This window comes from Chiloscyllium punctatum, chromosome 35 (assembly GCF_047496795.1).
Source record: "Chiloscyllium punctatum isolate Juve2018m chromosome 35, sChiPun1.3, whole genome shotgun sequence".
NCBI classification, from domain to species: domain Eukaryota; kingdom Metazoa; phylum Chordata; class Chondrichthyes; order Orectolobiformes; family Hemiscylliidae; genus Chiloscyllium; species Chiloscyllium punctatum.
In genome coordinates this window covers 30,125,562-30,149,142 of record NC_092773.1, presented here as the reverse complement: position 1 = coordinate 30,149,142, position 23,581 = coordinate 30,125,562, and the positions used below count along the sequence as shown (strand labels likewise).

At 53.3% G+C, this 23,581-nt stretch overlaps 1 protein-coding gene across 1 annotated transcript in view; it reads right to left on the bottom strand.

Annotated features, from left to right (window-relative positions):
- The window catches only part of LOC140459576 (poly(ADP-ribose) glycohydrolase-like), a 126,450-nt gene extending 106,130 nt beyond the window's left edge, over positions 1–20,320 (bottom strand). The window contains exons 1-9 of the mRNA XM_072553821.1: positions 20,083–20,320; positions 18,031–18,159; positions 17,455–17,535; positions 15,183–15,257; positions 9,624–9,713; positions 6,891–7,051; positions 5,271–5,350; positions 4,602–4,662; positions 984–1,082 (exon numbers count right to left, since the gene is read on the bottom strand). Of these exons, the coding sequence (XP_072409922.1) occupies positions 984–1,082; positions 4,602–4,662; positions 5,271–5,350; positions 6,891–7,051; positions 9,624–9,713; positions 15,183–15,257; positions 17,455–17,535; positions 18,031–18,144 (761 nt within the window). The 5' untranslated portion in view covers positions 18,145–18,159; positions 20,083–20,320. The remainder of the gene's footprint in view (positions 1–983; positions 1,083–4,601; positions 4,663–5,270; positions 5,351–6,890; positions 7,052–9,623; positions 9,714–15,182; positions 15,258–17,454; positions 17,536–18,030; positions 18,160–20,082) is intronic.
- Positions 20,321–23,581: the final 3,261 nt, after the last annotated feature.

Genomic DNA, 23,581 nt, shown 5'->3' with positions numbered 1-23,581 from the left:
AGGGGCAGGGCTAAGAGATTTTCCCAGAAGGCATTAGGGCAGAGCTCCCTGAGGTCTGTGGGGTGGGGGATTGGAGCGGTGGGTGCCCTTCCCCTCCTTCCTCCCCCGCCCGCCCGTTCGATTGGTGGGTCTTATCTTCCCTTTGAGAAAAGAGCTGGAGGGAGTGAGAGTGCACGGTGGCTCCCTCACGGGGACGTGGGTAACACTGACCAGGTCCGGCAATGTCTTAGAACCCCCCCCCAACCCACCTCCCCACCACCAAATCCCCCAATCATCCCTAATTGCCCCTCCCAGAGGGCAGTTGAAGAGACGACCATGCCTTGCTGCTAGGGGGTTAGGAGTGACATATTGGCCCATACCGAATGGTGGCTTCCTTCCCCTCCCCCCACCCTTGAAATGGGGTAATGGTGTCCCTCGGATGGACTTCCTCTGCTCCCTCGCCCCCAAGATGGCGGACTAATGGTTACCCTCAGAGCCTTCAATCCAGAAACAGGCACCAAATTGTGAAACTCTGCTGCGGTGGGGTTGGGTGGGGTGGGTGGGGGGGGGGGGTGGGGGGTAGAGGGTGTTTGAAACAAAAAGCGAAGCAGAGGTCGCTGGAAAAGCTCAGCAGATCCGGCGACACCATCCCCGTAGAGAGCGAAGCGAGAGTTCAAGAGTTTCCTTATTCAGTCACAAAGTGAGGGCATCGCTGGCCCTTGCAGCATTTAGTGCCCCTCCCCTAATTGCCCCACCTCGCTGTGGGTCTGGAGTCACGTGTTAGGCCCAAGACCAGGTAAGGAAGGCCATTTCCTTCTCTGAAGGCTATGATTGAACAGGGTCCTGAGAGAGGGGTCACCTGACCCGAAAGGTTAAGGGAGGTGGCGGGGGGGGGGGGGGGGGGGGGGAAGGATGGGTGGGTCATAATGAAAAGGGGGTGAGTGACTTTGGGGGGAGGGGGGGGGGGGGGGGTGTTGGAATGGATCTGGAAAACGCCACTTTACCTGGGTGCCCATTCCTGAGTTACCTGCAGTACACCTTCTCCTGCCTCCTCGATCCTCCCCTTGGTTTTGACCGTCAGGTGGGTCAGCTTGTACATGGAGCTGAAACAGGCAGCAGTGACAGGCATTAGAGGGGGGGGGGGGGGGGGGGGAGTGGCCTCGAATGCCCACTCCTCAGACAACCTCTGCCCTTCTCCCCCCTCCCGCGACTGTGCTTCTTTGTGAGTGTCAGAGGGGAAGGGGAGTGGTCCTTCGAGAGTAGGACAAGGGGGAGAGTGGCTATCAGAGGCCTACCCACCTCACAACCCCAGGACTGAGGCCATTATCGTCCCCCCCCCCACCCCCTGCCCCTTGACCCATGGGCGGGTCGCCCTAGCTTTCTTGGGGGCAAACTGACCGGATTCCAGGGAAGCAGGTGGTGGCACTGTTAGGAGGTGCCAATAGCAGTGTTTAGCAGGACTGTGATTGGAGGGGCCTGAGAGGTGGAGGGGGCTGTGATTGGAGGGGCCGGGGAGGTGGAGGGGGCTGTGATTGGAGGGGCCGGGGAGGTGGAGGGGGCTGTGATTGGAGGGGCCGGGGAGGTGGAGGGGGCTGTGATTGGAGGGGCCGGGGAGGTGGAGGGGGCTGTGATTGGAGGGGCCGGGGAGGTGGAGGGGGCTGTGATTGGAGGGGCCGGGGAGGTGGAGGGGGCTGTGATTGGAGGGCCGGGGAGGTGGAGGGGGCTGTGATTGGAGGGGCCGGGGAGGTGGAGGGGGCTGTGATTGGAGGGGGCTGTGATTGGAGGGGCCGGGGAGGTGGAGGGGGCTGTGATTGGACGGGCCTGGGATGTAGTGAGGGCTGTGATTGGACGGGCCTGGGATGTAGAGAGGGCTGTGATTGGACGGGCCTGGGATGTAGAGAGGGCTGTGATTGGAGGGGGCTGGGATGTAGGAGGGGGCAGTGATTGGAGGAGCCAGGGATGTAGAGGGGGCTGTGATTGGATGGGGCTGTGATTGGAGGGGGCTGGGATGTAGAGAGGGCTGTGATTGGAGGGGCCGGGGATGTAGCAGGCGCTGTAATTGGACGGGCCTGGGATGTAGAGAGGGCTGTGATTGGACGGGCCTGGGATGTAGAGAGGGCTGTGATTGGACGGGCCTGGGATGTAGAGAGGGCTGTGATTGGACGGGCCTGGGATGTAGAGAGGGCTGTGATTGGAGGGGGCTGGGATGTAGGAGGGGGCAGTGATTGGAGGAGCCAGGGATGTAGAGGGGCTGTGATTGGATGGGGCTGTGATTGGAGGGGGCTGGGATGTAGAGAGGGCTGTGATTGGAGGGGCCGGGGATGTAGCAGGCGCTGTAATTGGACGGGCCTGGGATGTAGAGAGGGCTGTGATTGGACGGGCCTGGGATGTAGAGAGGGCTGTGATTGGACGGGCCTGGGATGTAGAGAGGGCTGTGATTGGAGGGGCTGGGATGTAGGAGGGGGCAGTGATTGGAGGAGCCAGGGATGTAGAGGGGGCAGTGATTGGAGGAGCCAGGGATGTAGAGGGGGCTGTGATTGGATGGGGCCTGGGATGTAGCAGGGGCTGTGATTGGAGGGGCCTGGGATGTAGAGAGGGCTGTAATTGGACGGGCCTGGGATGTAGAGAGGGCTGTGATTGGACGGGCCTGGGATGTAGAGAGGGCTGTGATTGGAGGGGGCTGGGATGTAGGAGGGGGCAGTGATTGGAGGAGCCAGGGATGTAGAGGGGGCTGTGATTGGATGGGGCCTGGGATGTAGCAGGGGCTGTGATTGGAGGGGGCTGTGATTGGAGGGGGCTGGGATGTAGAGAGGGCTGTGATTGGAGGGGCCTGGGATGTAGAGGGGGCTGTGATTGGAGGGGCCTGGGATGTAGAGGGGGCTGTGATTAGAGGGGGCTGGGAGGTAGAGGGGGCTGTGATTGGAGGGGGCTGGGAGGTAGAAGGGGGCTGTGATTGGAGGGGGCTGGGAGGTAGAGGTGGCTGTGATTGGAGGGGCTCGGGATGTAGAGGTGGCTGTGATTGGAGGGGGCTGGGAGGTAGGAGGGGGCTGTGATTGGAGGGGCTCGGGATGTAGGAGGGGGCTGTGATTGGAGGGGGCTGGGAGGTAGAGGTGGCTGTGATTGGAGGGGCTCGGGATGTAGAGGTGGCTGTGATTGGAGGGGCTCGGGATGTAGGAGGGGGCTGTGATTGGAGGGGACCGGTTCTACAGGTAAGCCCCACACACACTGCCCAGATACTCAACCATCCCGACGCTCCAAAGGGAGCTGCATCAGGACATTAATTAACGAGCCACAACACACTGCAGCACCCAGGAACTTCGGGAAGCTGAGGGAAAACACTTGGAAAACACATTCGAGAACAAGTAAGTGCAGTCTACGCAACAGACCTAAACAGGAAGACACAACACGCCCACAGACTCTAGCCACCCTGCCATACAGTAAAGACATCTCAGAGATGATCCCCAGACTTGTCCGGCCCTCGTGGCAGGCCTACCCCCACACTGGAACAGCTCCCGATGGATTTAAAGGACTCCATAGCAACAATCAGCAGAATGACCACCATATACAGAATACAAGGCCTGCACCAAACATTACATCGGACAGACGGGCAGGAAACTAGCCACCAAAGCGCCAACTAAACACCAGAAGACATGACCAGCTCAGAGTTTGACTGGAATAACACATCATCCTGGGACAGGCTAAACAGAGACACACGCACGGGAATCCCAGAGGCCAGGCATTCAAACCGGAATTCCGTCAACAAACCTATCGATCTGGACCCCATTTACCAACCTCTCAGAGACAGAACCGAGCCCGACACCACCCACCACAACAGGCCGAGGATTGAGAAGCGAGGCAGAACACCAGCGCTTCACCCGAGGCTCACTGACGATGTTCCCGAGCACCGGTGACGAAACGTCTGAGAAACAGACCGTCCAGCTCAGCCAGCGAACTTCCAACCCTGAGTGACAAATCCTCCCCAAAATCGGATTCTACATCGTTCGGATTCAAGAAATTTGTTTTTTTACTGTTGTATTTCTACCATCAACGTCCAACTACTGAGTTTAAGGCTCTTTCTCTAACCCTAGTTATCCAACTTGCTGCCGTGCCAGTGGCAAGAGAACCAAAGGGAAGATAAACAGAATCCTGGCAGTGGGGAAAACAGGACGTTTGGCCATCGATCCTCCCATCCAGGAACACCTCACTACCCCATTTCCGTCACCCTGTGTTTTTCCCATGACTAACCTACCTCACCCGCGCATCTCTGAGGCAACTTAGCGTGTCTAATCCAGCTAACCCGCACATCGGTGGACTGTGGGACAGCCAGAGGAAAAATGTGCTAACTCCACATTGCGGGGGTAGCAGGGTGGAATCGAACCCGGGTCTCTGGCGCTATGAGGCAGCCCTGCGAGCCACTGTGTTGAGCTATCCTGTCCTTCAGCTCAAAATGATGGTTTTTCTCCTAAAGGGAGACTTCACGGTGACTTTCAAAAGGGAATTGGATGCGTGCTTGAATGAGAAGAGAGAAGGGTCCTGTAATACTCTGATTATAAACTGACATCGGGTGTGACTCCGAGTTAAAGACCATCAAAGCAGGGACCCCCCCCCAAAAATGAACTAACCTCTTCCATTGAATCGGTTCTGGAATGCAACATCTTTGGAATGTCACCAGTCCAAAGGGAACTGCCAACAGAAAGGATTGGATTAAACACCGCCACCCGAAAAGATTTCCATTCCTTCGTTAACGATAACGCACACTTCGTGCCCCCCACACAACAGGGCTCAGAACTGTGTCGCCAGTTCCTCTTGTGGTGTTTATTGAGACAAGAGGTTTTCCAGAGGAATAAAATAACAGTGAAGGGAAATTAAGCCAGGGGCCTTTTGGTACAGGCCTCACGTCACGCCTGCGCTCCCGGGCCTTCAGCTGAATTGCTTATTTCAAGACCGAGGGGAGCCGGCTGACTCTTAGCTGACTGCTGACCTCCGGCCCCGACCCCAAAAGGGCCCTTCGAGGAACTGGAACAGAAAAGGGCACCTTTTCCGTGCGGATGGAGTTTATTGACTTCTCAGTCTCACAGCTCGTTCCACTTCCCCCTTTTATGTTTACTCAGTCGCTGAAGGAGTCGGCGAACACTAGATGGCAGTGTTCCACTCCTGCTGGCCTGGAAATGGGAATCCAGTTGACTCCACCCGAGAGAGGGTTAAGCGTTTCGTCCTTGGGGGGGGGCGGGGACGACGCAGGGTTTAAGGAGCCGACGCCCCGGAGGGCTCCAAGGAACGAGATAACGTACCGCTTTCTGTCACCTGGCTGAAGTAGCAGAAAATAGTCTTCAGCTTTTCAGGCAACCTCGGTGATGAGTTTCCAAACAGCCTGTGGAACAGAAAGGACAACGTCGAATCAGAGGCAGAGGAAATTTACTCAATTTCCCACTCGGGAGCAGTCATCCCCGTGTTTCCGGAAATGTCAGGAAGAGTCGTGATCCGGGGAGCAGGCGGGGGGGGTCCGATTTGTTGCACAGCTGGCTCAGACAGACCACCAGTGTTCCCTGGCAGAGTGCACCGGCCGAAAGTGCTAATGGGGAAGACTCTCCGGCCTTGCGAGCTGTGGGATCCTGCCGGGTTGCCCCGGGCAGAACGTGTCTCACGCAAGATGGTAACCCTCTGGCCGCCCAGCGTTCGCTCAGTCATCCAGCACAGAACCAGGACCTTGTCCATGCCAACCTGTGCATGCCAACCAGGGTTTCCAAGCTAACATTCGTCTCGATTTGCCTGCGTTTGGCTCAGGTCCCGCTGCAGGTTTCCTATCCACGTCCCTGTTCAAACTTTTGTTAAATTTTGTAAGTGTACCTGTCCCTACCACTTCCCCTGGCAGCTCGTTCCATGTACCCTCTATGTGGAAAAAGGTGACCCCTCACATTCCCTTTTATGCCTTCGAGTGTTGCACTCCCCCCCCCCCCCCCCCCCCCGCACCTTGGAGAACAGATCTTTGTTATTCCCCTCATCCACACCCCTCGGATTTTATAAACGTCCGTAAAGTCACTCCGATACTCCAGGGAAAAAAAAATGTCCCAGCCTATGGGTAGCTCAGTGGTTAGCACTGCTGCCTCACAGCACCAGGCACCTGGGTTCAATTCCAGCCTCGGGCGACTGTCTGTGTGGAGTTGGCACATTCTCCCCGTGTGCTCTGGTTTCTTCCCACAGTCCAAAGATGTGCAGGTTAGGGTGGATTGGCCATGCTAAATTGTCCCATAGTGCTCAGGGATGTGCAGGTTAGGGTGGATTGGCCATGCTAAATTACCCATAGTGCTCAGGGATGTGCAGGTTAGGGTGGATTGGTCGTGCTAAATTGTCCCATAGTGCTCAGGGATGTGCAGGTTAGGGTGGATTGGCTGTGCTAAATTACCCATAGTTCTCAGGGATGTGCAAGTTAGGGTGAATTGGCCATGGGAAATTACCCGTAGTGTTAGGTGCATTAGTCAGAGGGGAATGGGTCTGGGCGGGTTACTCTTCGGAGGGTCGGTGTGGGCTGAAGGGCCTGTGTCCACACTGTAGGGAATCTAATCTAAATCTATACGTCCTCTCTTTTTAACTCAAACCCTCTAGTTCCTGTACATCCCTGTATAACTTTTCTGGACCCTCTCCAGTTTAGTAACCTTGTTCCTGTAGCAGGGTTGGCCAGAACTGGACACAGTATTGCGAACGAGGCCTCACCAACGTCTTTCACATGACGTCCCGACTCCCACACTCAAAGGTGTGACCGATGGTTCTTCACCATCCTGTCTCAGCCTGGGTTTCGTTGTTCGGGAGCTCTGGGGTGGACTCTTGAACCCCGCATCCCCCAGGCATGGGAAGGGCAGCACGGACTGACAGCACCCGCGTGTCCGCACCCCCCCCCCCACCATCTCACTGACCTGCTGAAGTTGATGCCCGGGAACGTGCTGTACTCCGAGTTGGGCTGCGTGCTGTTGCGATGGGGAAAGGTGCAGAAGAAAGCGTTCGCCAGGAGGCAGGAGATTTGCTCCTGGGACATGCTGACAGCCTGGGGAGTTCCTCGCCGCAGGAGCGGGATGGGCTGCAATGAGAGTGGAAGAAATAAACATCGCCCCTAGATCCAGCTCACTGCAGGAAGGGCAGCAGGAAGACCGATCACGGCTGATCGCTCAACTCTGGGCAATGCCATCCCATCAATCCCCACTTACCCACCTCCATGTCCAAACACCTGTCTTCCATATTCTCCAATGCTAAACGTTCGGAATAATTGGCAGCATTCGATGCTGTTTTCTCTTGTGTGGCACGGTGGCTCAGTGGTTAGCCCTGCTGCCTCACAGCGCTAGGGACCCAGGTTCGATTCCTGTCTCAGGCGACTGTCTGTGTGAAGTTTGCATATTCTCCCTGTGTCTGCGTGGGTTTCCTCCCACAGTCCAAAGATGTGCAGATTAGGGTGGATTGGCCATGCTAAATTACCCATAGTGCTCAGGGATGCGCAGGTTAGGGTGGATTGGCCATGCTAAATTACCCATAGTGCTCAGGGATGTGCAAGTTAGGGTGGATTGGCCATGCTAAATTACCCATAGTGCTCAGGGATGTGCAAGTTAGGGTGGATTGGCCATGCTAAATTACCCATAGTGCTCTGGGATGTGCGGGTTAGGGTGGATTGGCCGTGCTAAATTACCCATAGTGTTCAGGGATGTGCGGGTTAGGGTGGATTGGCCATGGGAAATTGCCTACAGTGTCAGGTGCATTAGTTAGAGATAAATATAGGGAATGGTTACTCTTCGGCGGGTCGGTGTGGACTTGTTGGGCCGAAGGGCCTGTTTCCACACTGTAGGGAATCTAACCAAGGACCAGAGGGCATCATCTCGGGGGTAATTTAGGACAGAGTTGAGGAGGGACGTGCTCCCTCAGAGGGTTAGAGAATCTGTGGAATTTTTTTACCATGGAATTATCGAGGCCGGGTCATTAAGAACATTCAAGGTGGGGACAGATTTTTCAGCAAGGAAGGAACCAAGGCTTAATGGGGGAAGGGAAAGGAAGTGGAATTGATTATCCTATCAGGAGCGGATGGGCTGAATGGCCGGCTGTTTTATTCATTTGTGGGAATGTGGGCGCCGCTAGCTAGGTCAGCACTTGTCCCACACCTACCAGCATTTTCCTGCTCCTCGGATGCTGTCTGACCTGCTGGACTTTTCCAGCACCCCTTGGTTGGTTAGATTCCCTACAGTGTGGAAACAGGCCCTTCGGCCCAACAAGTCCACACCGACCCTCCGAAGAGCAACCATATCCCTATATTTATCCCTAACTAATGCACCTGAGCACTATGGGCAATTTCCCATGGCCAATCCACCCTAACCCGCGCATCCCTGAGCACTATGGGTAATTTAGCATGGCCAATCCGCCCTAACCCGCGCATCCCTGAGCACTATGGGTAATTTAGCATGGCCAATCCACCCTAACCTGCACATCCCTGAACACTACGGGCAATTTAGCATGGCCAATCCACCCTAACCTGCACATCCCTGAGCACTACGGGCAATTTAGCATGGCCAATCCACCCTAACCTGCACATCTTTGGACTGTGGGAGAAAACCGGGGGAAACCCACGCAGACACGGGGAGAATATGCAAACTCCACACAGACAGTCGCCCCGAGACAGGAATCGAATCTGGGTCCCTAGCGCTGTGAGGCAGCAGTGCTAACCACTGAGCCACCATGCCACACAAGAGAAAACAGCATCGAATGCTGCCAATTATTCTCTATAATCTTGACTCATCCACCATCACAGCTGGATGGGGCAGGACTGCAGAGCTTAGATCTGACCTCCCCCCCCCCCCGATACATGCGGATACAATTCGCTCCAAGCGGGAGCGTGTTCCGCATCCTGGGATAAAGCGAGGACCGCAGCCACCCAAGAGGCAGGATCACAACGTTGTTGGGGGGGGGGGGGGGGGGGGGCGGGGGAAGCAGGAGAGTCGACGGTTCGAGCGGAAGCTCTTCATCGGGAATGTGGCACATGCTGCCCCCCCCACCCTGCCCTCCGGGGAATGGCGTTCCTTCTGCAATTCCCATTGGGATTTCTCAGGGGACTCCGGTTCTGCTCTTCCCCAACACGAGGAAAGAGTCCCCCACTGTAGCCACACCATCGAAAACCTGTCAGGATTTTGAACACCTCTATTTTCAGGATCGAAGGGTCCCAGTCTCCCAATCCTTTCCTGATTCGTGGGTGGCTCAGTGGTTAGCACGGCTGCCCCACAGCCCCAGAGACCCCGGGTTCAATTCCCGCCTCAGGCGTGTGGAGCTAAATTGCCGGTAGTGTTAGGTGAAGGGGTAAAGGGAGGGGAATGGGTCTGGGTGGGTTGCTCTTCGGAGGGTCGGTGTGGACTGGGTGGGCCGAAGGGCCTGTTTCCTCACTGTAAGTAATCTAATTTAATCTAAAAATATCCGTATGCCCACGTTTCTGAGATTATCCTTCCAAATCTCTGTGCACCCCCCCCCTCCCCCCCCCCTCCTCCAGCAGCTCTCAATTCCTTTTGGCTTAAGCCAACCAGACATGCAGACAGTATCTGAGCGTGGCCTGAGAAAGGTTTAAAAGGAGGGTTAATACGGAGTTCCCCTCCTTTCCAATCTTGCCGACGGCTTCCACTAACCTTGGAGCACAGCTCTGGCAACTTCAGGGCCAGTTTCGCCATGTCTGGGAGCAGACGCCTCAGGGTACACTCTCGTTCTGCACCGTGCATCTAGAAGGAAGCGAGAAGAGTCGTCAAGAGGCCGCGTTCGGGGAGCGTGGAAGTTGCTACAGTGCAGCGACCGGCCACTTCTGGCAAACGTCGGGATCGTTCCTGTTTTGTTGCCACATTCTGAGGCAGCGCGTTCCGGGCTCTAATCCGCACACTGCGTCAAAGATAAACCCCTCTCCTCAGGCCCCTCATTGCGTCTTTCAAACTCTATCCCTGACCGAATCCCGACAAACTCCTTATAAAACTCACCCGGAAGACCATCAGGGCCGGGCGCTTTCCCACTCTGAAGTTGCCTAGCGGCCTCCTGTATTTACTGAACGGTCAAGGGGGCATTAAGGAGAGAGGCCTGCTCCAAGGTTAACCCTGGGAGGTCCAGGTTCTTAAAAAAGGCCTCCATTTTAGTCCTCCTGCCCTCGCAACCTTCAGACCGATACAATTCAGAGTAAAAGCTCTGAAAAGCCTCATTAATCTTTTTAGCATCGTACGTCAGGACCCCGGCGCTGCCACTGACTGCAGGAATGGATTGGGGAGCACGCTTTTTCCTAGTCAGGTACGCTAAATACTTCCCTGGCCTATTCCATACTCGAACAGCCTTTGTCGAGCAAAAGCAAGCTCTTTCTTTGCGGTTTGCATCAGTATTGAATTCGAGGCAGCCCGGGGTCGGGGGGCCCGTGATCCGCGGTAGCTTAGTCACCGAAGGCCGCCGCAAAATGTGCCACCTCGGCGGCTTTCAACCGCGTCTCAAGTAGACGCTGCTGTCATTTCCGGCTAGCCAAATCCCCTGGCAAAGGCCTTAGCAGTCTCCCATAGCATAGACGGACTACTAGCTGTGCCTGAGGTGATAGTCAAGAATTCCTGAAACCCCTTCAAAAAGCATTCCACAAATTTGGAATCCTTAAGGAGAAAAGGGTCCAAACGCCAGTGCCGCAAACCTCGCCCCTCGCCCTTGGCCTTGTCTTGCAAATCGACCGCCGCGTGATCAGAGATGGCTAGATTCCCAATTTTAACAACCCATAATCGAATCCAGAAGGGCCGAGGGAGCCAGAAAGAGGTCAATCCTTGTGTGACATTTATGTGGGCTTGAAACAAAGGTGAGGTCCCTGCCGATAGGATGGAGACATCTCCACATATCCACCAGCCCCAACTCCTCACATAAGAGATAGTGAGGGCCCACTAGGCATCCTGTTCACTGTTGGATCCAAAAGACAATTAAAATCCCCCCCCCCTATAATAATGTGCCCTGTTCCAAAGGCACTCAGCTTAGAGAAAGCACTAATCAAAAATTTGAGGGGATGCGCCGGAGGACAGTAGACATTTAAAATGCCGTATTCCCCCCCATGTATCAGGGCTTTAAGTATCACAAACCGTCCCTGCTCATCTAACGTGAACAGAAGATTTTTCTAAATAAGTACTGCCACTCCCCTACTTTTAGTAGTAAAGGATGAAAAGAATACCCTGTCATAACCCTCCCTTCAGGTGTTCCCCATCATCCTGCAACAGAGCAATATCAACCCTTTCCCTCTTAAGGCTAGAAAGCACTTTTTACCTTTTAACAGGCGAATGACTTCCCTTGATCTTCCAGGTGCACCATTTAATAAGACACTTAGCCATATCCCCTTTCAGAGACCCTTGAACCCCTGGGAGGGGGAACCCTGCTTACAAAGCGCTGAACACAAACAAATACTCATGGAGTCGAAGAATTATACATACGTAAACTACTCTATCATAACTAGAAACAACTATCACTACCAAAGAAACCTAACTATAAAACCTTGAATGGAAGACTCCTCGCCCTACCCATCCCCTCCTTCACAGCTCCTTCAAACCCGGACTGTGCCCCAGCCTTAGGCCAGACAAAAAAAAACAAGGAGATGATCCTTAAATCAACGGGAAAAAAAGACAAATTCAGGATGAGCACTCCACCCATCCCTGGCTCCATGTCACCCCTACTTGTGACTAATAGAGAGGTAGAGCAAGCAAAAGGGGGGGAAAGACAAGAAAGAACATCCACAAGATTTCCCATCGGAAGATCCAGTTATTCAAAAAAAAAGGAACAACTTATTCCAAGTAGTTTTTTTTCCCTCTTTCCAAAAAAGAAATTATTAAGGAGAAAGAAAGGAATAATAAAAAGGGAAGGGAAAACATGGGGAAAGAAGGAAAAGAGAACAAACATTAACCATATTCTTTCGGCCAGTTCGTCCATTTTAAAGTGTTTACAAAGTGTTCAGCTTTATCCACCGAGTCAAGTGTATAAACTGAGTCCTTGTGGCTGAAATGGAGCACTGTGGGGTATCTCATGGAATACTGGATGTCCAGGTTCCTCAGCCTCTTTTTAACTTCAGCGAGGGACTTCCTCTTTCGAATTAAAGCTGCAGAGAAATCCTGGAAAAAACAGGATTGTTGACCCCTTGTACAGCAGCGCCTGCGGATCTTTCCCCAGGGATCTGGAAGCTTCTATGACTTTTCGCTTGTCCTTATATGAGTGGAGGTGCACTAGGACCGTGCGGGGACTGTAACCCGATACGCCCTTTCAATCTGCAGCCTGCTGGACTCCACGTGAAGGCCTGAAAATGTCGCTAGCAAAGAAGCTGACTGGCTGCTCACCTTCCTCACCTTCAGGGAGCCCGACAATTCGGAGGTTTGTCCTCCGCCCTCGATTTTCCAGGTCGTCTCGCTAGGCCCGCACCTCTCGCTCCAGCGGCTGGATCCGACTGGATGAGGACTCCATCGCAGCTTCCGAGACCTTGGTTCGACCCTCCACCTCCTCCAGCCTGTCCCCGAGGCCCTGGGTCTCCCGCTCGTACCCCTGCGGCATGGAACGCGGTGGGTTGGCCCTGGGCACGAATCTCCCCACGGGGGAGCTCCTCAATCGCAGCCCCAACCTTCAAGGGAAGTCTCTCCATCGCCACAGCCAATCCCTGAGAGTCTGTCAGGTCCCCCGGGAAGTTCGGGAGAGGCTGCTGTTGCTGCCGTCTCTGCTGTGGTAGGTGCTGCGGGGGGAATGTCCTCTCTGCTTGCTGTTCGCTTGCTCCTTTTCCCTTTGGCATTCCTTCCCAAATATTAACAAATATGTAAGGTTTCAAAACTAATAATTCCACCACGTAAGTTGGCCAGGGACGGCAAAAAAAAAAACAAAACACCAGTCGGCTGTGAGGCAGAGCTGTCCCCAAGCAGTTCTGGAGAATCGCCGCCATCTTGCCAAACCCTTAACCACACCTTTGAGGCAAACTTCAAGAAAGTGTGGACCCGAACCCCTCCCATTGTCGGTCTCTCTGTTGTACCCTTAACTGTCGAGGTCAAGATTGGAGCAGTGCTGGGAAAGCACAGCAGGTCGGGCGGTATCCGAGGAGCAGGAAAATCCAGCCAAAGCCCTTCACCGGGAATTAAGTGTGTGTTTTACTAAAAACGCAACACCTCGCATTTACCCAAATTAAACTCCATCTGCCACTCCTTAGCCCATTGATCTAACTGATCAAGATCTGTTTGCAATCGTTGGTAACTTTCCCCCTATACCACTAATGTTGATGCAGACTTTACTAACCATGCCTGTTCTCTTATTTAAATCATTGACATAACTGACAGGCAAAAGCAGCCTAACCAAAAGGTACTGTTACCAATGTAGCTGTGTGCGTATCATTAACTGAACTCTCAAAACCAGATCTTCAATGAGTTATCCTCAAGTTGAATTGAATTGAATTTATCATCATGTGTACCGAGACACAGTGAAAACTTTGTCTTGCGAGCAATACAGGCAGATCACAGAGTTAAGGAGCATAGATGAGTAAATAATAGCTAGACAGTGGCAAAAACAAAAACACAGGGCCAGGCGAATGTTAAGAGTTTGGGAGTCCATTCAGTGTGCCAGCAAAGGATTTCATTGTTCACTTCCTTGACATGCCCAGAGTTCCAAGAATGTGGAAAAGAGGCCATTCGGCCTTCAAGACCCTCTGAAGAATATCCCACCCAGCCCGACCCTACCCCCATAACCGTGCATTTCCCAAGACTAATCCGCCTGGCCGACTCATCCCTGGATGCTACGGGGCAATTCAGCACGGCCAATCCACCCTATTCTGCACATCCCCTGAGCACTATGGGTAATTTAGCACGGCCAATCCACCCTATTCTGCACATCCCTGAGTACTATGGGTAATTTAGCTTGGCCAATCCACCCTAACCTACACATCCCTGAGCACTATGGGTAATTCAGCACGGTCAATCCACCCTAACCTACATATCCCTGAGCACTATGGGTAATTCAGCATGGTCAATCCACCCTAACCTACACATCCCTGAGCACTATGGGTAATTCAGCACGGTCAATTCACCCTAACCTACACATCCCTGAGCACTATGGGTACTTCAGCATGGTCAATCCACTCTAACCTACACATCCCTGAGCACTATGGGTAATTTAGCACAGCCAATCCACCCTAACCTTCATATCCCTGAGCACTATGGGTAATTTAGCATGGCCAATCCACCCTAACCTACTCATCCCTGAGCACTATGGGTAGTTTAGCACGGCCAATCCACCCCCACCTACTCATCCCTGAGCACTATGGGTAATGTAGCACAGCCAATCCACCCCAACCTGCACAGCTTTGGAGTGCGGGAGGAAACCCACTCAGACACGGGAGAGAATGTGCAGATTCCACACAGACAGTCGCCCGAGCGTGGAATCAAACCCGGCTCCCTGGCGCCGTGAGGCAGCAGTGCTAACCACCGAGCCACCGTTCTCTCCCTGTCGATCTTTCCCTCCCTGCTGCCCCAGGTTTCCAGGCAGTGCATTCTACACGTGCTGGGTGAAGGAGTTCGGTCTCACGTCCCCCTTGCTTCGTTTGAACATCCCTTCAAATGTCTGCCGCCCTCTCTCGTTCTTGTTCCTTTTACCAACAGGGACAGCTTCTCCCTCTCTCCCACCCCCTCCAACCCCCGATTCTGAAATCCTCTATCGGATCTCCCTCCCCTCTCTGAGGAGAACGCTCCCAACGTCTTCCATCTCTCCTCGTCGCTGATGTTTCCCGTCCCCGTTGTTGTAAATCCCTTCTGCGCTCTCTCTCTCTCTCCATTTTCACATCATTCCCATAATGTGGTGCACACAATACCCCAGGTGAGGGGGTGGGGGTGGGAGGGGGAGTCGAACAAGTGGCTTGTCTGAGGTAACCATCACCTCTCGTACTCTCCACCCCTACTAATAAAGACAAGGACGTTAGGCACTTTATTAACCACGCTCTCTCCCTCAGTCCTGCCACCTTCAGCGATCCATGCACGTACCCACCCCCCCCCCCCATTCATATTGGCTTTCAATTTTTTTCCTGACCACCTTCCAGTTCTCTCTGCACCAAACCTCATCCGCCACCTCTCTGCCCACTCCGCCAAACTGGTCACTGTCCTTTTCCAGTTCTGAGAGAGACAGAGAGAGATCAGACAGGTCTGTGCTGGGATTTGTGAGAAAAAAGTTCGACTCACCTGCTGGAAGTACTCATGGAGTCCTGAGAAATTCCAGAGGTGGGCGTATTTTTGATTGTACTCTTTAATAGCGTACTGTAAAACAAACAGGAGAGCACTGAGAACATGAGTATAAGAGGTACAGTTAGTAAGTTTGCAAATGACCCCAAAATCGGAGGGGTAGTGGACAGCAAAGAGGGTTACCTCAGATTACAACGGGATCTGGACCAGATGGGCCAATGGGCTGAGAAGTGGCAGATGGAGTTTAATTCAGATAAATGCGAGGTGCTGCATTTTGGGAAAGCAAATCTTAGCAGGACTTATACACTTAATGGTAAGGTCCTAGGGAGTGTTGCTGAACAAAGAGACCTTGGTGTACAGGTTCATAGCTCCTTGAAAGTGGAGTCACAGGTAGATAGGATAGTGAAGAAGGCGTTTGGTATGCTTTCATTTATTGGTCAGAGTATTGAGTACAGGGGTTGGGAGGTCATGTTGCGGCTGTACAGGACATTGGTTAGGCCACTGTTGGAATATTGCGTGCAATTCTGGTCTCCCTGCTACAGGAAGGATGTTGTGAAACTTGAAAGGGTTCAGAAAAAATTTACAAGGATGTTGGAGGGTTGGAGGGTTTGAGCTACAGGGAGAGGCTGAATAGGCTGGGGCTGTTTTCCCTGGAGTGTCGGAGGCTGAGGGGTGACCTTATAGAGGTTTATAAAATTATGAGGGGGCATGGATAGGGTAAAGAGACAAGGTCTTTTCTCCCTGGGGTGGGGGAGTCCAGAACTAGAGGGGCATAGGTTTAGGGTGAGAGGGGAAAGATATAAAAGAGACCTAAGGGGCAACCTTTTCACACAGAGGGTGGTACATGTATGGAATGAGCTGCCAGAGGAAGTGGTGAAGGCTGGTACAATTGCAACATTTAAGAGGCATTTGGATGGGTATATGAATAGGAAGGGTTTGGAGGGATATGGGCCGGGTGCTGGCAGGTGGGACTAGATTGGGTTGGGATATCTGGGTCAGCATGGACAGGTCGGACCGAAGGGTCTGTTTCCGTGCTGTCCATCTCTATGACTCTATGGCTGTAAATGGTTCTTGGTGTTCTCTCATCCCCTGGGTCTTCTCTTAATTCTTTCAGGAGATGAGCACATCACTTCCTGAGTCCAGTGTTTACTGTTCCCCGTTTGAGAAGGTGGGGTTGAGCCGCCATCTTGAACCCTGTGTGTTGCAGGGACCCCCCCTCACACAGAGCCCTCAGGGAGGGAGTCCCAGGATTCTGACCCAGCGACACTGAAGGAACGGCCGATATATTTCCGAGACACGGACGGTGAGGGGCTCGGAGGGAAAATTGGAGGGGGGTTGGTGTTCCCATGTATCTGCTGCCCTTGTCCTTCTCGATGGAAGTGGCCGTGGGGTTTGGAAGGTGCTGTCTGAGGAGCCTGGGGGAGTTGCTGCAGTGCGTCTTGTAGATGGTACCCACTGCTGTTACTAAGTGTCGGGGGGGGGTGTGTGGGGACAATCAAGCTTTACTCTGTATCTAACCCCGTGCTGTCCCCTGTCCTGACAGTGTTTGTTGGGGGACAATGTAGAGAGAGCTTTACTCTGTATCTAACCCCGTGTTGTCCCTGCCCAGCGTATTTCATGCTTTTATATCTGACCCTATTTTAAAATCAATGCTGTGTGTCTGAAACATATGTTTCCCTAAAGAAAGGGAAGGGCACGGTGGCTCAGTGGTTAGCACCGCTGCCTCACAGCACCAGGGCCCCAGGTTCAATTCCCGCCTCAAGGCGACTGACTGTGTGGAGTTTGCACATTCTCCAAGTGTCTGTGTGGGTTTCCTCCGGGTGCTCCGGTTTCCTCCCACAGTCCAAAGATGTGTAGGTTAGGGTGGATTGGCCATACTAAATTACCCACAGTGCCCAGGGATGTGTAGGTTAGGGTGGATTGGCCATGCTAAATTACCCATAGTGTTCAGGGATGTGTAGGTTAGGGTGGATTGGCCATGCTAAATTACCCATAGTGTTCAGGGATGTGTAGGTTAGGGTGAACTGACCATGTTAAATTGTCCCATAATGCTGGGTGCATTAGTCAGAGGGAATGGGTCTGGGTGGGTTACTCGTTGGAGGGTCGGTGTGGACCTGTTGGGCCGAAGGGCCTATTTCGACACTGTCGGAAATCTAATCTAATCTAAACGTTCCAGGACCGTGAAGAATGAGACAGGAGTTCAAGTGGTATGAGAAGTAAATGGGGAAACTGGAGTTCTGTGGAGAGGTTACAAACTAATCAATGCTATTACCTCCAAATCCTTCGAGGATTCAAACTTGGCCTTGCCCAGAACGCCTTTGACTACATCCCAGCGTTTCACCTCTGTATGATACTGAAAGGCAAGGAAATTCAGATATCCTGTGTAAATTCAACTCATAAACCTGGAAAATCAAATCATGCGCCAACGGTGACTTTAACCTCTCATCAACTTGTCGAAAAACACCCTATCGGGTTCATTAAGGTCCCAGGAGATCTGCCCTCCTGACCCTAGTCGGGCCTGGACAGTGAAGTGTTGATTCGTAATGGCCATCTGCAATTAGCAAGTGAGCAAGGTCACTTAGGGAATGGGCAACAAATGCTCCTCTCGCTATTGATGACGGCCTGTCCTTAAAGCAGGAGGCGACAATTTTAACGGCTGCCCTTCGGGTTCTGCCTGGGGCCCACGGAGAAGAGTCCGAGAGGCTGGGCTGCAGCTACTGGGCCCCCCCCCCACTTTGGCGCTGATTTGGCCCAATCTTTGGGGGGGGGGGGGGGAAATGTCAGTCGAGGCAAGAGTCGGTGAGATCGGTTCACACTGCGGATCGCCCACCGTTCCCTGTTACATTACCGCTCTTGCTCTTGTCTTGGTCTGCACGCTGCGGTTTGAAAAGGGCATTTTCACATGATGAGGACTCCAGACCTCTGCCGCCTTCTGGGTCACAAAAGGAACGAGTCGCCCCATTTCCAGAGCTTCTACCTAGGTGAAAAGTGATGCGCAGGATTACCTGCATTATTCTAAACGATCCTTTCAACAATTCAAATCCAGGTACCTTCACAGAGCCGGGCCCAGCGTCTATTGCCCTGTTCCTCAATCACCAGTGGGGGGTGAGCGGCCATCTTGAACCCTGTGTGGTGTAGGGACCCCCCCACACAGCGCCCTCAGGGAGAGAGTCCCGGGATTCTGACCAGCGACACTGTAGGAACGGCCGATATATTTCCGAGTCGGGATGGTGAGGGGCTCGGAGGGGAACTTGCAGGGGGTGGTGTTCCCATGTACCTGCTGCCCCTTGTCCTTCCCGATGGAAGTGGCCCGTGGGGTTTGGAAGGGTGCTGTCTGAGGAGCCTGGGGGAGTTGCTGCAGTGCGTCTTGTAGATGGTACCCACTGCTGTTACTGAGCATCGGGGGGGGGTGGGGGGGGGGGGGGGGGGGGGGAAGTGGAGGGAATGGGGGGTTTGTGGGTGTGGGGCGGCTTTGTCCTGGATACTGTCGAGCTTCTCCAGTGTTGTCAGCCCCTCCCCCCCATCCAGGGCAAGTGGGGAGTATTCCCTCACCCCCTCCTGACTTGGGCCTTGTCGATGGTGGGGACAGGCTTTGGGGGGAGTCAGGAGGGGAGTTACTCGCTGCAGGATTCCCAGCCTCTGAGCTGCTCTTGTAGCCGCTGTGTTTATATGGGGCTGGTCCAGTTCAGTTTCTGGTCAATGGTAACCCCCAGGATGTTGATAGTGGGAGGATTCAGTGACGGTAACACCATTGAACATCAAGGGGGCGATGGTTAGATTCTCTCTTGTTGGAGACGGTAACCCCCAGGATGTTGATAGTGGGGGGGGGATTCAGTGACGGTAACACCATTGAACATTAAGGGGGCGATGGTTAGATTCTCTCTTGTTGGAGACGGTAACCCCCAGGATGTTGATAGTGGGGGGGGATTCAGTGATGGTAACACCATTGAACGTTCAAGGGGGTGATGGTTAGATTCTCTCTTGTTGGAGACAGTAACCCCCAGGATGTTGATAGTGGGGGGGGATTCAGTGATGGTAACACCATTGAACGTCAAGGGGGCGATGGTTAGATTCTCTCTTGTTGGAGACGGTAACCCCCAGGATGTTGATAGTGGTGGGGGGGGATTCAGTGACGGTAACACCATTGAACGTCAAGGGGGCGATGGTTAGATTCTCTCTTGTTGGAGACGGTAACCCCCAGGATGTTGATAGTGGTGGGGGGGGGGGGGGGGGGGGGGGGATTCAGTGATGGTAACACCATTGAACGTCAAGGGGGCGATGGTTAGATTCTCTCTTGTTGGAGACGGTAACCCCCAGGATGTTGATAGTGGTGGTGGGTGGGGGGGGGGGGGGGGGGGGGGGGGGGGATTCAGTGATGGTAACACCATTGAACGTCAAGGGAATGATGGTGGAGATGGTCATTACCGAAGCACTTGCATGGTGTGAAAGTCAAACGCCAATATTTAACCCAAACCTGGATATCGTCCAGGTCTTGCTACGTTTGGACAGGAAAGGAGGAGGCCAAGGGACACATATGCATCTAACCCGAGTAGGTGATAGGCATGCGATTGTGTGTCTCTGTGGGAAAACCACTGCCAGCTCCCAGGCTAGCGGGGGATGAATTCAAATGGTCGATGGTGAAATTTGAATTCAATGTGGTTTGAATCCATCCGGTTCACTCCCATCCCCTTCGGGAAGTGAATTGGCCACCACCCTCACCTGGTCTGGCCTACACATGACTCCAGACCCACAACCACTGTGGTTGGCCCCGAGCTCGGCCCCTGCAATACGACAACACGTTCCGTCAAAGAAAACAAAATTGTCACGATCTCCGTGATCCTCCCAGCGTGCACGATACCCTCCCCCACACTTCTTTCTAGTCGAGTTGTACCTCACCCACCTCGACACAGAAAATGTGGTTATCTGGGGGGCGAAGACCCCCCTGGCACCTCCCTGGAGCTCGATGCAGCGTTTGGAAACCGATGCCCGTCACTGGCTGGGCGGTTGTCACAAGAACGGCGCGGCGCTGGGCTCGGGGGAAACTGGCGGCCAGCTGTCATTGGCATTCTCTGTGTCTCGGCTTTCGGTTTCCCCCCTGTTCGTGTTCCTGTCCATGGCCTGTGGTAGGAGGAAGGGGACAACGTGAAATGGGCGGTTCCGATTATAAGAGGACGTGCAGGGTGCAAGCGCACTCATTGTCAAAGGAAGTTGGCAAAAGAGAAAGACCTTCGACCCCATTAATGCCAATTACATGAACACCAACTCGCCACAAAATGACATGACCTGCTCTCACTAGTATCCTCACATACGGATAAGGAAGGGCACCACTTCGACTGGGACAACACCAAACAGAGACACCCGCGAGAATTCCTCAAAGCATGGCATTCCAACCGGAACTCTATCTAAACAAACACTTCGAGTTAGACCCCATCTACCGCCCCCTGAGATAAAGAACAGGAACTGACATCACCGCAGGCATGACATCACCACAGGAAGTGACATCGCCAACCCAAACATATCCATCGAAAGCAGGAACCACCAGCAGTGCTTCGTCTGGTGGCTCACTGAAGATCTTACCAAGTGTGGTGACCAAACCTACATCCAGGGCCTCAACCTAAGCTACAAATCTTCTGAAAAACTCACCAGTACCATTACAAACTGGTTGGAAATTGAGACCAGACATAGGGTATTCAGTACCACAGGCACTCTCCACAGTTTAGCCAATTCAGTTCCCTGTTCCCCGCTTTATCCCTAAGTACTACATCCAACTCCTTCTTGAAAATATTCAAAAGTTTTGTCCCCAACCGCTTTCTGCGGCAGAGAATTCCACAGGCTTACAACCCTCTGGGTCCCAATGGTTTCTCCTCATCTCAGTCCTCAACAGCCCATACCATAGTCCTTCGACTGTGACCCACTGGACACGCTCAGACTCAAAGGGGGAAATGGGCCGATGAGAGCATGCTCAGAGTCTGAGGGGGAGAAGGGAGAATGTGAACATGCTCAGAGCAGTGGGGGGTGGGGTAGGTGAAGGGGCAATGTGGCATGCTCAGAATGCAACAGGAAAATGGGGCAATATGAGCATGCTCAGAGCAAGAGGAGCGATGAAGCAATGTGTGCATTCTCAGAGTAGGTCGGGGTGAAGGGGCAATGTAAGCACGCTCAGAGCAGGAGGACAGACGAGTCAATGTGAGCATGCTCAGAATGGTGGGGGAGAAGGGGTCAATGTGAGTATGCTCAGAACAGGATGGGGATGAAGGGTAATGTAATGTGCTCAAGTGTAAGGGGGAGATGGGGACAATGTGAGCATGCTCAGTGTGTTGGGGGAGTTGGGGCAATATTGAGCATGCTCAGAGCAGGAGCACAGATGAGGCAATGGTGAGCATGCTCAGTGTATTGGGCAGATGGGGGCAATGTGAGCATGCTCAGTGTGTTGGGCAGATGGGGGCAATGTGAGAATGCTCAGTGTGGTAGGGGGGGGGAGTTGGGGCAATATGAGCATGCTCAGAGCAGGAGCACAGATGAGGCAATGTGAGCATGCTCAATGTATTGGGCAGATGGGGCAATGTGAGCATGCTCAGTGTGTTGGGCAGATGGGGGCAATGTGAGCATGCTCAGTGTGTTGGGCAGATGGGGCAATGTGAGCATGCTCAGTGTGGATAGGGAGATGGGGCAATATGAGCATGCTCAGTGTGTTGGGCAGATGGGGGGCAATGTGAGCATGCTCAGTTGTGTTGGGCAGATGGGGGCAATGTGAGCATGCTCAGTGTGGATAGGGAGATGGGGCAATATGAGCATGCTCAGTGGATGGGGAATAAAGGTGGTGGATTGTGGCAAAAAATACTTTTCGCTATATTTTTGCAAATACATGTGACAGTAAAAATCAATAATTCTCTCATTCAATCATCCTTCCTGCATTTATGATGTCTGGTCCCTGCTAGAATTTGATAGGTTTCTATGAGATTCCCCTTCCAACCTCCTCCACACCTACCTTGTGAAATCCTCAAAGAATCTGTTTCAATAAGGGCTCCTCTCATTCGTCGAATTAGTACAGGCCCCCACCTACTCAACCTCTCAACACGGTCCATCCCATCCCGAGGAGCAGCCGAATGAACCTTCTCTGGACTGCCTCCGATGGCCGGTCTATCTCTGCTTAGATACGGGGCCCCGAAACCGTTCACAGTATTCCAGCTGGGGGTCTGGCCAGTGCCTTGCACAGTTCTAGCAAAACCTCCCTATTTTTATATTCTGTTCCCTTTGTAATAAAGGTCAATGTTCCACTGGCCTTCCCTATTGCGCGCCGAGCTTGGACAGGGCTTTTTGTGCTTCATGGAAGAGGATTCCCAAAATCCTTCTGCAGTCTTTCACCATTTCACTGAAACATAGGTCAGGAGGGTGGTGAGGGAATACTCCCCACTTGCCCTGGATGGGGGGGTGGGGGGGGGGGCAGCTCCAACCACACTCGAGAAGCTCAACACCATCCAGGGACAAAGCAGCCCCAGCTCGATTGTCCCCACCCCCACAAACCCCCACTCCCTCCACCCCCTGATGCTCCAGTAACAGCGGTGGGGTACCATCTACAAGACACACTGCAGCAACTCCCCCAGGCTCCTCAGACAGCACCTTCCAAACACCACGGTCACTTCCATCGGGAAGGACAAGGGGCAGCAGATACATGGGAACACCACCCCCTGCGAGTTCCCTTCTGAGCCCCTTCACCGTTCCGACATGGCCGTCCCTTTCAGTGTCGCTGGGTCTGAATCCTGGGACTCCCTCCCTCAGGGCGCTGTGTGGGGGTCCCCCACAGTTCAAGATGGCAGCTTGCCCCCACCTTCTCAAGGGGGGCAATAAATCAGTCAATCATACAGTACAATCGAGACCCTTCGGCCTAACAAGTCTTAACACCAAAAAATGTACTACTAACTACATTAGTTCCACTTTTCCCCACAGCCTTGAATGATCAGAACGATCAAGTGCTCATCCAAGTAATTTTTTTTAAAGGTTGTGAGGTTTCCTGCCTCAACTCCCAAGGCTCTTGCCCAAAAACGTTAGCTCTCCTGCTCCTCGGATGTTGCCCGACCGGCCATGCTTTTCCAGCGCCCACACTCTCGACTCTGATGTCTGCAGCCCTCGCTCTCCACTCCCAGATAGTGTATTCCAGACGCCCTGCTGCCCTCTTGGATGAAAACATTTTCCCCTCAAATGCCCACTAAACCTCCTGCCTTTCACTCCTTGTGACTGACCGTTTGACTGATGGCAACAGTTCCTTCCTATCCACCCTGCCTATGGTCCCTCACAATCCTACACACCTCTATCAGGTCTTGCCGGCCTCCTGTGCTCCAAAGAAAACAGCAGCCTGTTTTTGTAGGCCCCAGAACCTCTCGGCCAGATGGTGGTATGCG